The sequence below is a fragment of the Bacillus rossius genome, chromosome 11, assembly GCF_032445375.1.
Source record: "Bacillus rossius redtenbacheri isolate Brsri chromosome 11, Brsri_v3, whole genome shotgun sequence".
In the NCBI taxonomy this organism is placed as follows: Eukaryota; Metazoa; Arthropoda; class Insecta; order Phasmatodea; family Bacillidae; genus Bacillus; species Bacillus rossius.
This window is the reverse complement of record NC_086338.1, coordinates 3,317,961-3,332,491: the sequence shown is the minus strand read 5'-3', so window position 1 is coordinate 3,332,491 and position 14,531 is coordinate 3,317,961. Positions and strand designations below refer to the sequence as shown.

The 14,531-nt window shown below is 41.9% G+C and overlaps 1 protein-coding gene across 2 annotated transcripts in view; it reads left to right on the top strand.

Annotated features, from left to right (window-relative positions):
• Positions 1-2,919: 2,919 nt before the first annotated feature.
• Positions 2,920-14,531, top strand: part of LOC134536570 (dipeptidyl peptidase 1-like) — a 97,616-nt gene continuing 86,004 nt past the window's right edge. For both annotated transcript variants that reach the window (XM_063376324.1, XM_063376325.1), the window contains exon 1: positions 2,920-3,014. In XM_063376324.1, the coding sequence (XP_063232394.1) occupies positions 2,974-3,014 (41 nt within the window). In that variant the 5' untranslated portion in view covers positions 2,920-2,973. The remainder of the gene's footprint in view (positions 3,015-14,531) is intronic.

Sequence of the window (14,531 nt, the reverse complement as noted above, 5' to 3'; positions counted from 1 at the left end):
TATCCCCTTGTTTGGGTGCTTTAAAATTGAGATTTTGCTAGGATGAGAACTATGCCATTGGTAAGAATGTGTCTTGTCAGTTTGTAATGGGTGAAGTGCAGGAAAACACAGAGATTGTGCTGGAGAGGAAATGAAGGTTGTGCACCTGTCTATGAATGATTTGAGACTTGAGTGAGCGTTGCATTCGTCCTGAGCCGGTCTTCAAATGATCCTGTACCGTAAATGGTGTATTTTTTATAAAAGCATGGAAGTTATGAGTTATTTTGAACTATTAATGCCACAAGACATTTTGCACTTAAATATCCTGAAAAATCAAGTACATGATGTGTATTGTCTGCAATGTTTTTTTTTTTATCAGTTGAAAAAATTTATAAAGCAGTATAAAACATGCTTGGCTATCATTAAAAAGTTAAAAACATTTATGAGCGATGGTTTAGAGTTGCGTAGTGAATTTTTCTAGCGTCACAGTGTAAAAATTTTCCTGCAAATATTCCACTTTACTTCCTTTGCTTGCAGAGAGTTTGCTGTTTGACATGTCACTTGTACGTATGTATTTGTTTAGTTTTGCAGTGTTTAATTTTTTGTGGACTGACGAGTGTCGTGTGTGGGCTGCCGGGAGTGTTTCTGCTGGTGTTGCCGTACCAGAGGGTAAAATACTGTAGTTAAAGATGTTTGTTGGTAGGCGTGTTGTTGGTGAACAAGGGTTCACACTCTTAGGCTCTCTCGACTGTTACCTTTAAGCTGATGATCATTGGGTGTCTTGAAATGTACATTTGTTTCACAGTAATTTAATTGTTGACAATGAGTGTGTCATTACTTAACCCAAGTTCCTTCCCCATGACGTCGTGTTTTTATACAACCAGCCGTGCTAGTCAGCGGCTGCTCGAGTGGAAAGACGCATAATGCTGTATTTTTACTAAGTGTACAGTTTTTTGCATATGCTATTAATACACGTGTAAAATCTTTGGATTATTTATGCTGTTTTTAATTTTTAATTCGTAACTTTATGTATAGTTGTGTGTATGCCCTCGTGATTTGTGCAGCTAAAAGTTGTATGTTTTACTTTTTTAAATAAACCTTTCAGCGAAACATGTTTGTTTTATTTGCAAATAACATCTTTACTTTTTTGTTTCCTTGTATGCGTTTAAATTTGTTCTGCATGCAAGTTTTCTCCGTGATTATTCTGGTGTTACCTCAGCAGCTAAACAGTTTGCATTCTTATCTTTGGAAACATGTTTTGGAATGTCCAATTGAACCTAGTAGAGAGGTGTCAAAAAGTAAAACAACACTCTTAGTGGGTTTTTGCTCAACCCAATATAAACACCTCTACCGGTCCTTAGACAAGGTACAAGCATGAGCCTAAACATGTGCCATATTCAAGTTCATGTTTGTGAATAAAATACAGAGATCCAAGCAATTAAAAACTTTATTTATATAAATCTTTAACTAGTATTTATCCTTTACAGCTCACCAATCATTTTTTACACCTTCCCTAGCATTCAATTGGAAGCTATCACAAGAAGTTTATCATATTCAAATCTCAAAAACGGTTATAATAACTTTAAATCATTATGATAAGTTTTTAACTGCAGCCATCAATAAACTTACAGGCCTGGGTGCATAAAGATAAACGTCAAGAACGATAATTATTCAAACATCTTGCATCGATAGTACTGTCCAATCATTCTCTGCTGTTAAGAATGGTGGGTGGTTGCTGAAGACGTCAACTAGCCTATGAATGAACTGTGCAGGCCATTTCGCATGTAGAGCAGGACTCATCTGGACGTGAAGTTGCCATGGGGTTACCACTACATTTTCTCGCTTGTTCAAAATAAAATTTGGCTTCAACAGAAATTAAAACCAGCTCATCAGGTTGGCAGGTGAGAGAGACTACCACTCTATCACTGTGACATCTATTTCATTTATCTTAATCATCGCGGTGGCAGGCTTAGTCACTGTCGTGACAAAGATGAATGTCCCTGTCCTTAGTCGCGTTCCCTGCATTCAACAACTTGGGCATGTGCCCAAGTGCACCCGCGTGTGCTTCTGCTGTAATCTCCCTCGGCAGCACTGGCCTGAGAACTGCACTGATGGCACGCAGCTTTCCATGGTCCATGTGTGTCACACTTGAGGCATTTATCTACCAAGTTTTTATAGTGAGCAGTGCTTCAAAAAACCTACATGATTTAAAAACTACTCAAGGTATCAGAGTGGTGTCCATGGAAAAAAAAGAAAAAAAAAGCATTTAAGAATATGCTGAGGACAAATGAATCTATCTGATTCGTCATATTTTTTTTAAAAAATATTTTTAAAAAGTGTGAAAACTGCTAAAAGGTGGGTTTTCAGAATAGGCATGAAACATCTGTTACAGATACTTGAAAGCACTCAAGGGACTTATCTTCATTTCTCGAAGCAATCCCAGGCTAGAAGCCTCGCTAACAAAAATGAGCCCCTGACTCAGGTGGGCCTCTCAAACAAATAAGTTTAAAGGTTAATGTGATATTTCAATAAGAGTGCATATTGTACTTCACTTTATATTTTTTAATAGGCTTCAGCATAAAACGTACTATTTACCAGGTTACAAAAAGATTCATTGCAGATATTTGCTATGCATCAATGTATGTACAATTACTAGAACACATTGAGTTGAGGGGTTACACAGAAAATCCTTCATTTTCACTCCCGTAAGCCAGCAACAACCTAGGCCAGTCGTTTCTTCCTTTAAATTTAATGGAAGAATTTAATGTAATTTCTGGGAGATGAGTCAGTTCAAATCAACACTGAATGTGGGCTCACAACACTTGTGGTTGTGGTTTGAAAACGTTGCGAATTGATGTTATCTCTGTGTGAATGATAAAATTGAATGTACACTTGAACTTTAGGCAGCTCCAAATAGCTCTCAGCTGATAATTACTTAGTGTTATTACAACGAAGAACTGTGTTCCTGTTCTGGTGTTCCTACTCAAATGTAACATGACAGCAATTCACAAGATGCAGTGCACAAAGGGACATAGGTAACTTGTACTATATATGCTTACAATACCTAACACAGTACAAGAGTACATTGCATGCTGGATAACTTGATACCGTGTGATAGTAACAGAAAATGGAACTAGGCTTTTGCAAACATGAACATATTTTATTGTAAATAAAATAATTTTGGATTCTCAGAGTAAGAGATTGCGAAAATATAACTCAAAAGGCACAGAAAATCATTTTTTTATTTTTAAAAAGCTGCAATGTAAATGAAAATTTAGCGCAAATCATTTTTCAAACACATTAATGATCTGTTAATTGTGTTGCAAGATAAAAATAGTTTCATTATTTGTCAGTAGTTAATTAGATAGGTACAATCATTTTTGTGAATTGTGTTTTATTGGTTGTGGGGGCAACATTGACCCAAAGTTTATAAAAACTGGTTGAGCATGTCTTGATGGGAGGCCCAGGACCTAGGTTCCTTGGGCTGATATGAAATTAAATTTAAGTTTTTCAATGCTGAATGCATTGAATTAAAAACATCCGAAACACTTTTGCTGCATTGAATATGGATACTTATTTAATTAATCACTTTGGAATATTGAAGAACATATAGTTCCAGAAGTTTCTAGAAGTTTTCAGAATTTTCCAGATTCTTCGAACTATACCTGCGCTTGTAGGCTGTGGCGTAAGAGATTGTTTCTTTTAACTTATTTCCTCTTGTTAGTGGAAATTTTAGATTGTTTAGGATTTCAGTGGAGGGTATGTCCCTCGTCCAGCCATGCCCCCCCCTCCCCCCCCCCACCCCCCGGCCCTCCTGTGTACGCCAATGCTCATAGCCAGTGCTTCAGCGCATGTGAAATTAAACAACTGAGCTATAACTGACCACATATACCGATGAGTCTAACGAGTATAACTGCTACTGCTATCGAACTGCCTATACAAATAACTTCAGCTCCATAACATTTTCCCCTATCATCATAGGTGTGCCCGGACATCTCCATTAGGGGGGGCCCTGCTAAATTTTTAAATCAGAAGCCGCTATTTAGAATGTTAAATAGCCTAAATACATTCAATTCACTCATTGACTTGTTTATATTTTCGTGCAGTATCAACGAGATATGTTTACTAGTTTTTATATACTCGTTACACACACTGTGTCTGCATTACACGATAGAGGTGGGTCGAAAAGTATCAACCTGATACTTTGGAACTGATACGCGCCTGTATCAGGAACGGCAAACGAGTACACTTGAAAAGTATCAAGTACTTTAGTATCAGTTCAGAATTCGCCTGGAACAACAACACCACGGCCAATGTGCGCAGAACCCGATCGCAGATGACGGTCACTTGGGCGGAGCTTGTGAAAGGGGAGGGAGCAGGAACGACGAATAAGGGATAAAGAAGGGAAATAATGTAGGGGAGGAAGCGCAGGGGAAGGCGTTGAAGGAGAGGCGCAAAGCGAATTTGTTACGAGTCGTTTGGTTATTGTCCCACATCAAAGTACGCTCAGTGCGCAGTGCGTGCACAGTCTCGTTCAATAATAAAACTAATGAAATTTTAATATTAAAAAGTACATTAATACAAGATATAATATTTATATTTGTGCACCTAACAGCTATGAAAATGCAAATAAATTCTCAGTTGACACTAATAACAGATGTAATCAACATTAGGACTTTTTTTCCCCCGAAAACAATTAGTAACTAGTGTTTTCATACATTAAAAGATTACGATTTTATCAACAAAAAAAAAACAAAAAAAAAAACAGATACGTACATTAGTGAGCATACTATATCAATGTTTACGTTTCAAATGTTTTTTCAGATTAGTCGATGATGATTTATAACTCAGTTTTTATTTACACAAATTACAATTAGCAAACTCATTATTTTCCGTAAAAAAATTCCACACAAATGAAGTCTTTTTCCTGCACTTATCCATTCCTTATTTCACTATAAAGATACTAACTACAAAGCATGACAGCCCGCAACAATGTACATGGTGGTAACGGCCAGGACGAACTCCAGTGAATGTTGAACTGATTGATACTGGCTGTATCAGGCGGGCATGAGAGTAACAGAGGTAGAGAATTACCGGGCGTGATAAATAATGTATCAGAGACACCGATACCTTTTTACGCTGGTGATGACGGCACGGAGGATGTGTACCCTGTAACGAGAATGCTGATACCTTGTCGCTTCCTGGGACCGCTACTGATCTGATACAAAAGTATCAGATACTTGTATCTAGGTACATTACTGTATCAGTATCAGGTTGGAACAGATACCGAAAATTGCTGTAACAACCAACGATGTATATATACGTCGTTGGTAACAACCCACCTCTATTACACGATACATTGGTTACACAGGTTATCTGACGAGCTATCAGCCATGATGCCAGCTGCTGACTAACTAACCATAGACAACACAACTGACATAATAAACCTTATCTTCAGAAACTAAGGCTTTATTAAGCACAAAACATGACTTAGATATTTACATGAATTAATACATAGATTTGAATAAGAGGTAATATTGAAGGTTAAACAATGTTCATGCAAAGAGGTTGCTAAGAGGTTAAAACCAATATCACCACATTCGCCCCCTCTTCATTTAAGGACATAGTCCTTGAGATATTCAAAAGGTCTAGTGGTGCGGGAAGATCTCCGGAGTGGAGGTTGAGGTCTGGGAGGAGATCTGGGTGGAGTCGGAATTGGGTTCACTTGAGGTAGGTCTTGATCATTCATGTTCTTCTCAGGTGAATCTTATGGAGTGAGGTTCAGCTGGTTGTCTTCAGATGCTTCAGTGTGTTGATTAGGATCATCAGCGAGGTTTGGAAAATTCACGTCTTCTAAGTTAGGTTCATTGTTGACAATATCCCCTGCAGGAGCAAGATGCCTGAGGTTGACTGTTGTCTCCTTACCATCTGGAAGTTGAACCAGAGCATAGTCAGGGTTCGCCTCAAGCAGAGTTACTTCTTGCACCAGGGGGTCATATTTACTCTGACGGACGTGATTCTTCATTAGAATTTTCCCTGGTGTAGTAAGCCACGAAGGAAGAGTAACTCCAGAACTGGCCCTTCTCTTATGGTAGAACATACGTTCGTGGGGTGTAGCGTTAGTAGCAGTACAGAGCAGTGTGCGGATGGAGTGCAACGCTTCAGGTAACACCTTCTCCCACTGCGTTATCACGAGTCCCTTCGTTTTCAGCACCAGCGATACAGTTCTCCATATTATCCCATTGTAACGTTCTACTTGGCCATTTCCACACGGATTGTATGGTGTAGTACGACTAGTAGCAACTCCATTGGAATGTAGGAATGATTGAAGTTCTCTGGATATAAAGGATGTGCCTCTGTCTGTGTGAATGTATGAAGGATATCCGAAGAGTGTAAAGATCTGATTTAGTGCTTGAATGACGGTTGTGGAGGATAGGTCGTTGCAAGGGATGGCAAAAGGGAACCTGGAGTACTCGTCGACTACCGTTAACAGATATTTCCGAGGAGTGTTGGATGGTAATGGTCCCTTAAAATCAACGCTGAGCCATTCGAAGGGTGCAGTGGCCTTGATGAGGGTGCTTTGCTTGTTGTGAAAGCGAGGTTTGATTTCGGAGCATGTTCTGCAGGAAGACGTGACTCGGCGTATCTCGTCGATGGAGTAGGGAAGGTTCTGATTCTTCACCCAGTGAGCCATCCGGGTGATCCCTGGGTGACACAAAGCCTTGTGGTAGTGGACAAGTCTGTCGAAGTTATGGAGCGAGCCGCAAGTCCTAGAGAGAGCGTCAGCCGCCACGTTCTCCTTCCCCGGTCTGTAGATGATGTCATAGTTGTAAGGAGCAAGTTCTAACCACCATCTTGTAAATTTTTCGTTCTTGATTTTACCAGGATGCCGAATGTTAAACATGTAAGAAATAGACTTCTGGTCGGTTATAAGTTGAAACTTTCTTCCTATCAAGTAATGCCTCCACTTCCGAAGGGCTTCAATGATCGCATAAGCTTCCTTCTCGACAGCTGAATGGTGTTGTTCGCTCTTAGTGAGGGTTCTCGAGAAGAAGGCTACTGGTCTCTTGTTTTGAGTCAGAGTGGCGGCGATGGCGACGTCAGAGGCATCTGTTTCGACGCAGAATGGGATGTCTTCCTCTACGTTAACGACGAAGGATTTAACTATGCAGTTCCGTAAATTGTTGAAGTCTTGGATTAGTTCAGGGGCCATAGGAAATACTTTACAGTTCACTAATCTACGTATTTTATCTGAAAATTTTGGAATCCATTTAGAATAATAAGCGAACATCCCTAGTGCTCGTTGCAAGGATGCTTTGTTTCTAGGGATAGGGAAATCAATCAGTGGCTTAAGTCTGTCGGGATCTGGTTTGAGTATATTGTTTTCGATGAGATAACCGAGGAGCTTAAGAGACTTCAAATTGAAATGGGATTTTTCTTGATTAATGGTTAAATTATATTTCTTGCAGACGTCTAAAAATTTTCGTAGATTGGAGTCGTGTTCAGATTGGTCTTTTCCGCTCACCGTCACATCGTCCAAGTAGATGTCAACTCCTTGTAGTCTTTCTTTGGTCTTGATCTCGTCCATCTTCCTCTGGAACGCAGACACTCCATTGGTGACGCCCATTGGTATACGTTTGAATTGCCAGAGTTTTCCTGCCTCGAAGGCGGTGTACGGCCTGTCTTCAATCCTTATTGGTATTTGATAATATGCGCTCTTGAGATCTATTGTGCTGTGGATATTATATTTAGCTACATCGGAAACTATTTTCTCTATGGAAGGGATTGGATAAGCGTCTAACATCGTGTATCGGTTTATAGTCTGAGAATAGTCGACGACCATACGTTTTCGATGTGTTCCACTCACGACTAGTACCTGCGCCCTCCAGGGTGAGTTGCTTTCTTCAATGACACCGTCAGAGAGAAGTTTTTCTATGTGGGATTGAATGTATTTTTCGTCTTCGTTTGAGTGTCGTCTGGACTTGATCGCGATAGGTCTACAATTTGGTGTTAAGTGTTCGAAGAGGGTGGCCGGACCGACCTTGGCACATGCTAAGCTACTGATTTGCAGTTCAGGTTTATTACCACCAAAAACTATCGACAGAGGGGAATGCTGCTTAAAAATATCGTGCCCTAATATAACATCTGCGCAACAGTTGTTTAGAACGTTAAGCTTTGTTTTTCTATATATATTGTCCGAGATTTGTAAATCTACGGAACAATAAGCTTTTATAGGCATGGCCAAAGAGGACGATGCCATAGCTACTTCAGATGACGTAGGATATTGTTTTAATTTATGTTTGGAGACAAAACCATCATTTATGTAACTCTCCGAACTCCCCGTGTCTATTAGCCCTTCAGCTGGAAAACCATTTACTTTCAGTTTGACAATGGTTTTGGAAAGGCTAGTTGGAGAAGCAGCTGATGTTTTGGAAGATGTTGGTTTGGTCTTGCGATTACGATTAGATTGGTTAGTAGGGAAAACCAGAGACTTAGCAGGAAGGCAAGCAACAGTTGAGAAGTCATCTGTGTCTTGAGGAGAGTCAGGTAAGGCGGCAGTACGATCTTTGGGCTTAATTGACCTACAGACTTTTGCATAATGGCCTTTCTTACCACAGAGTTTGCACGTAGCTTCTCGCGCTGGACAGGAAAAACGAGGATGACGAGGGAACCCACAGAAGAAACATTTCTGACTACTGCTGGCTGCTGTTACAGGAGAATTTGGTTGCTGAACCAGTTCAGTTGAGGCTAAAGGTGTCTGGCTAGGAATATAGGATTCAGAAATTATATGAGCTGATTCTAATGATCGTGCTTTTGCAAATGCTTCATCCAGGCTAAGAGTTGCGTTTTCTAACAAACGTCGGATAGTGTTCGATGAGAGACCTTTTATAAATGCATCTCTAATGTATTTGTCCCTATAAGCCGCTGCTTTAACATCTTTGAACTCGCAGTCAGAGCTAAGGAGACGCAAAGATTGTAAGAATTGATTTACACTTTCATCAGGTTGCTGGTGTCGGCTCATTAGTTTATGCCTTGAAAATATTTCATTCTTAGGTTTAATAAAGAGTGAATCTAGCTTTTCGATTGCAGACGCATAAGAAGTACATTCGCTAATAAGTTCGTATATACTGTGACTCACGTGATTGTAGAGTAGTAACAGCTTATCAGCTTCAGAAGCCTTGATTGATGCTGTGAAGACTTCGAATGTTTTCTTCCAGTGATTCCATTGTGAGGAGCTTTTCCCAGTTGTGTGATCTGCTTCAAATCTCTCGGGCTTGAAATACTTGTCCATTGTTTGTATTAAATGTTTCTTGATAGAATGTGCTTAATAAATTGACATAATAAACCTTATCTTCAGAAACTAAGGCTTTATTAAGCACAAAACATGACTTAGATATTTACATGAATTAATACATAGATTCGAATAAGAGGTAATATTGAAGGTTAAACAATGTTCATGCAAAGAGGTTGCTAAGAGGTTAAAACCAATATCACCACAACAACACTCTCAGCCTTACCAAACAAGCTGACAGTACATAACAGTCCTTCCCTCCAAGTGATTTTTTACCCTAAGCACTTGTACATATTGTTATACACAATGGAGAACGTAGTCACTCAAGTTTCTTGGTGTTTTCTTGACTCGTGTGGATCGCTCCCTCACCCTCGTTGGCAAGTTACTCAGCTTCTGGGGCTGTCCTTGGGTCTCCTGCAGTGAGAACTCCAAGGTTCCAGCAAGCTCCTCAGATGTTTGTTGCCCTGGACGAACATGATCGACTGTAGCTGCCGATCCACAGTCACTAGGAAACCCCAAAAATGGTAGCTCGGAGTCCCCCAACACTAGGGAACTTGCCGCTCGCTGGGGGGGCTTCTCGCTGCCACTCATCTTCGTACCAGATGATACTGGTTGTGTCGCTGTACTGCTTGGAGGCCTCTGTGGTTGCTGCTGAAGCTCTGGTCTCCCACGATGGACAGCTTGCTGGAGCGATTCTTGCTGCTCTCGGGGCCGCATCCCAGATGCTCCTCCCACCGGTAACAACGAGCTCCCCTGGAGTCGTGTAGCGATATTGCGTCGCACCATCTGATCAACATGTCTCCGTGCCATGTGACCTCCAGCCTGAACTTGGTATGTAACTGGACCCTCCCTACGTGCCACCACTCCAGGGACCCACTTGGGTCCAGCTCCATAGTTGCGTATTAACACTGGGTCCTTTTCACTAAACTGTCTCATTTTACCATCACACCTGTCCTCCACTAACCCTTTTCCCGCACCCGACAGCGATCGCGGGTGCAGCTTGTCGAAAACCGTCTGCAGCTTCCGACCCATCAAGAGTTCGGCAGGTGTCTTCTGCGTGACCGTACTGGGAGTTGTGCGCAACGAAAAGAGCAGTCTGTGCAATCTCGTATTCCAGTCGCCTGCTTTCAACTTCTTCAACTTGTCTTTGACAGTTTGCACCGTTCGCTCAGCTTGTCTATTACTGGCCGAATGGTATGGGGGCGTATGCTTGTAGATGACTCCATTCTTCTCTAGAAAGGTCTTCATTTCACTTGAAGCAAAGGCAGTCCCATTATCAGACACCACAAAATCCGGAATACCATGGTTACTAAACATACTCCTCAGCTCCTGCACCACTACAGCCGATGACATTGACGGCACCAACTGTACCTCTGGCCATTTTAAAAAGGCATTGATGACAACCAGAAATGTTTTCCCTTGAAAGGGCCCTGCAAAATCAACATGCAGACGGGACCATGGTCTCTGGGGCGTGCTCCATGGCACCTGGGTCTTTGCTGGTGCCCTGCATTCAGCCTGACATATCTGACAATGGCTTACAATCTCCTCAATGTCTTCGTCCAGTTTTGGCCACCAGATGTAGCTTCGAGCTATGGCCTTTGAGCGCACCATTCCATCATGTGATGCATGTAACATTTCTAGTAGGCTACTTCGCAGCTGCTGCGGAACTACAACCCGAGTTCCCCACAGCACACAATAACGGTAGACTGACAGTTCTAACCGGCGGTTCTAGTAGGGTCGAATCTCCTCACTTGGTAGTTCTTGTGGCCATCCATGCAACACAAAATGCTTCACCCTCTTCAACACTGGATCCTCGCTCACACATTGTGCCATGGCCTGGGTGTCCAAGGGGGTGTCAGGCATTGCTTCAAACATCAGGATATCTGCCACTGCCAGAACTTCCCTTGGTGATGTCGGCTGTGGCAACCTGCTCAAGGAGTCTGCATGTCCAATCCGAATCCATGGCTTATGCATGATGGTGTAGTCATACATGCCCAGCAACAGACTCCACCGTAACATGCGAGGTGACAGTATGTCCGGGGTTGGGCGCTTGGGATCCAAAAGTCGTAATAATGGCTTGTGGTCCGTCACCACTGTAAATGATCTGCCTGCCAAATATTGACGAAATTTAGTCACCCCAAATATCACCGCGAGGGCTTCCTTGTCGATCTGCGCATAGTTCCGCTCACATTTTTGCAGTGTCCGCGACCCAAACGCCACCGGTCTCTCCTCACCATCGTCCATGACGTGTGCCAACACTGCACCCACGCCATACTCTGAGGCGTCGTATGTTAGCAGCAGAGGTCTTGTGGTGTCATAATGGACCAGCACACAGTCTGTTTGTAGCAATTCCTTGGCCTTGGTAAATGCAGCTACATGCTGTGTCTCCCATTTCCAGACAGCGTTTCCATCAAGCAGTCGGTGTAGTGGCTCCAAAACACTAGCTTTATCTCTCAAGAACCGCTCATAGAAATTGAGCAAGCCCAAAAAAGACTGCAGGTCCTTCTTGTTTTGGGGCACTGGTACCCTACGGATTGCTTCCACTTTGTCATGTGTGGGATATATCCCTTCAGCATCTATCCTATAACCTAGAAAATTCACCACTGCGGATGCAAAAACACACTTGGACTTCTTCAACCGTAACCCAGCCTTGTCTATCCTACCTCTGCTACACGTGTCCAGTGCTCTTCTTCATTTGGGCCTGCTATTAACACAGCGTCCAGTAGCACTACCACCCCTTCTACTCCTGCTAAGAGTGTTTCCATGAGCCTCTGGAACACGGCAGGGCCACTGCTCACTCTAAACTGTAATCGGCGGACCTCAAAAAGTCCCTTGATGGTATTGACAGTCAACAAATCTGCCGTTCCCTCGTTGACTCCAAACTGCATGTAGGCATCCTCCAAGTCGAGCTTCGTGAAATATTTCCCCCCTGCCAGCGATGCCAAATCTTCGTTGATGGTCGGCAACAGATAACACTCTGTATTACATGCTGGATTGATTGTGCCCTTGTAGTCAGCACATATGTGAATGGACCCATCCGATTTCATAATAGGCACGACAGGTGTCGCCCACGATGAATATGGCACTGCCTCATAAGCTCCTCGCATCACCAGCTTGTCGATTGCATCACCTACCTTGTCCCTTATTGCAAACGGCACTGGTCTGCATTTCCTAAATACTGGTGTGGCTCCAGTAGTATATAATAGGGGCTCCGGGCATTGGGTCCTGGGTGTGGATTGAAGATTGTTTACATTGTGACATCACGGCCGCAATCTTGCATGAGTGTAACGGGACACAGCGTAATGGGACACCGCGTAGTGGGACACATTTTAACGGGACAAGTAGATCACGGTGGCCATTTTGGATCCGCCATCTTGTATGACGTCATTTTGTTTTCTCGAACATTCCGGCATTGTGTTATCCGCCATTTTGAAATATGACGCCACCGTCGCAGTTTCCGTTACGGTCGCCATCTTTAAAATCTTTATTTATTATCCGATTTTAATAAAAAAATTAAAATTTATAAAAAAATTCATTTAATAAAATTTTAATAATTTTTTTCTAAAAAACAAACATTTACGACACGGAGTTCGGAGTCCTCGGTTCGAACCCGACGAGTGCAAAAAAAAATTAAAAATGGCGACAGGCTCCTTCCTCAATGGTGGTTGCAGGCAGACTGACTCCCACCACTTTTTTTCAAAGCATATATATCGTCACCTAGTATGACGTCATGTCCGCCATCTTGTATTCGATGCTGGAAGCCATCATCATTGTATCGTCGGCTAGAGTGTGCTGATGCCATGTTAGTTTAATTCTTACCCGCTAGAGTGCAGTAATAATTTATTACTAAGGTTCCCGCCATCTTGAAATTTGGCCGCCATCTTGAAAATCCGTAATTATTTAGCTAGAAATTCGGGAAAAGTACCAAAATTCATTAAATAAATCACTCTTTAATTTACATATTTATTCGATGGATTCCTGTCCTCAGTTTGATATACAATCGATGCAATAATGTTTAATTTTATGTAAAAAATAATAATTTCAATAAACCATGTTCAACATTCGTAAAGAGACTCTAAATCCTCTACTACCATCATCCTATCAGACATCAAGACCACCATATTGGAAATCTGTAATTTTAATGCTAGAGATGCGGGAAAAAGTTTAAAATTCATTAAATAAATTTATAATCTATATAATGGTTGATTGGATCGACTAAGGTCCTTGGTTCGATCCCTGGCCGATAAAAAAAACAACTTTAATATTTTAAAAAAGTACCACTAAAGTGACAGGTTTGAGAAAATAAAAACACCACAAGTTCTGTTAAAAAAGCTTTTATTACTTACATACTACACTACTACAAGTACAAAAACAATACACAGACAAATTAGTAAAGTCTTGTTGATTCCTCGATTTCCGCATCAGCCACCCACGAATTAAAGCGAGGTGGAAAGCCCCACCACTTGACGTAGGACCGTCCTTTTCTCCGTTTTATAATCTTCTCCACCAAGTACGTATCGGGATACAACGTAGGCTGAATCTCTTCGACATAGAAGCCGCCATGGATAGGTTTGTGGTCCAAATCTTCGAGGTAGTAGGTCCTAGGCTCTGATTCACGAACATGTGTCACACGGAAAAGTTCGGGACTCCAGTTTGCAGTGAAACCTTTCTCGAAGATACCTTTCTGCTTGGAGATTCGCACAATGTCACCGACGTTAGCTTTACGCTTTCGTGGATCTTTCTTCTTCGTGTTGGAAAACACTGTTTGAAGCAGGCGATTGTCCGTTACGTCATTTGGCTTCATTTTCGTGGTAGAATGCACTGTGGAATTATACTCGCTTATTAGTTCCGGCAAGATGTCAAGAAACTTGTAATTTCTGTTTGCCGTGAACTGCCGCCACATCTTGGAACGCAAAGTTCTGTTAAACCTTTCGACAACGGAGGCTTTGACGTTACTAAATGTAGAGTAGTGTTTGATGCCATACCTCTTCATCAAAGCCTTGAATGTTGCATTGTAGAATTCTTTCCCGAGGTCCATTTGCAGGTGCGAAGGTACACGTCCATCCTGCAAAATACTGTTCATGGCCTTGGCTACGTCAGTTGCAGTCTTTGATTTTACAGGTCTAGCCCAAGCGTGCTATAAACATCGATGACTGTCATCATGTACTTGAAACCTTTATTCAATCGGGAATACGGTATCATCTCAACAAGGTCCGCCTGGAATAAATCATCAATTCCACGAACTACGACTTTGCGAAGA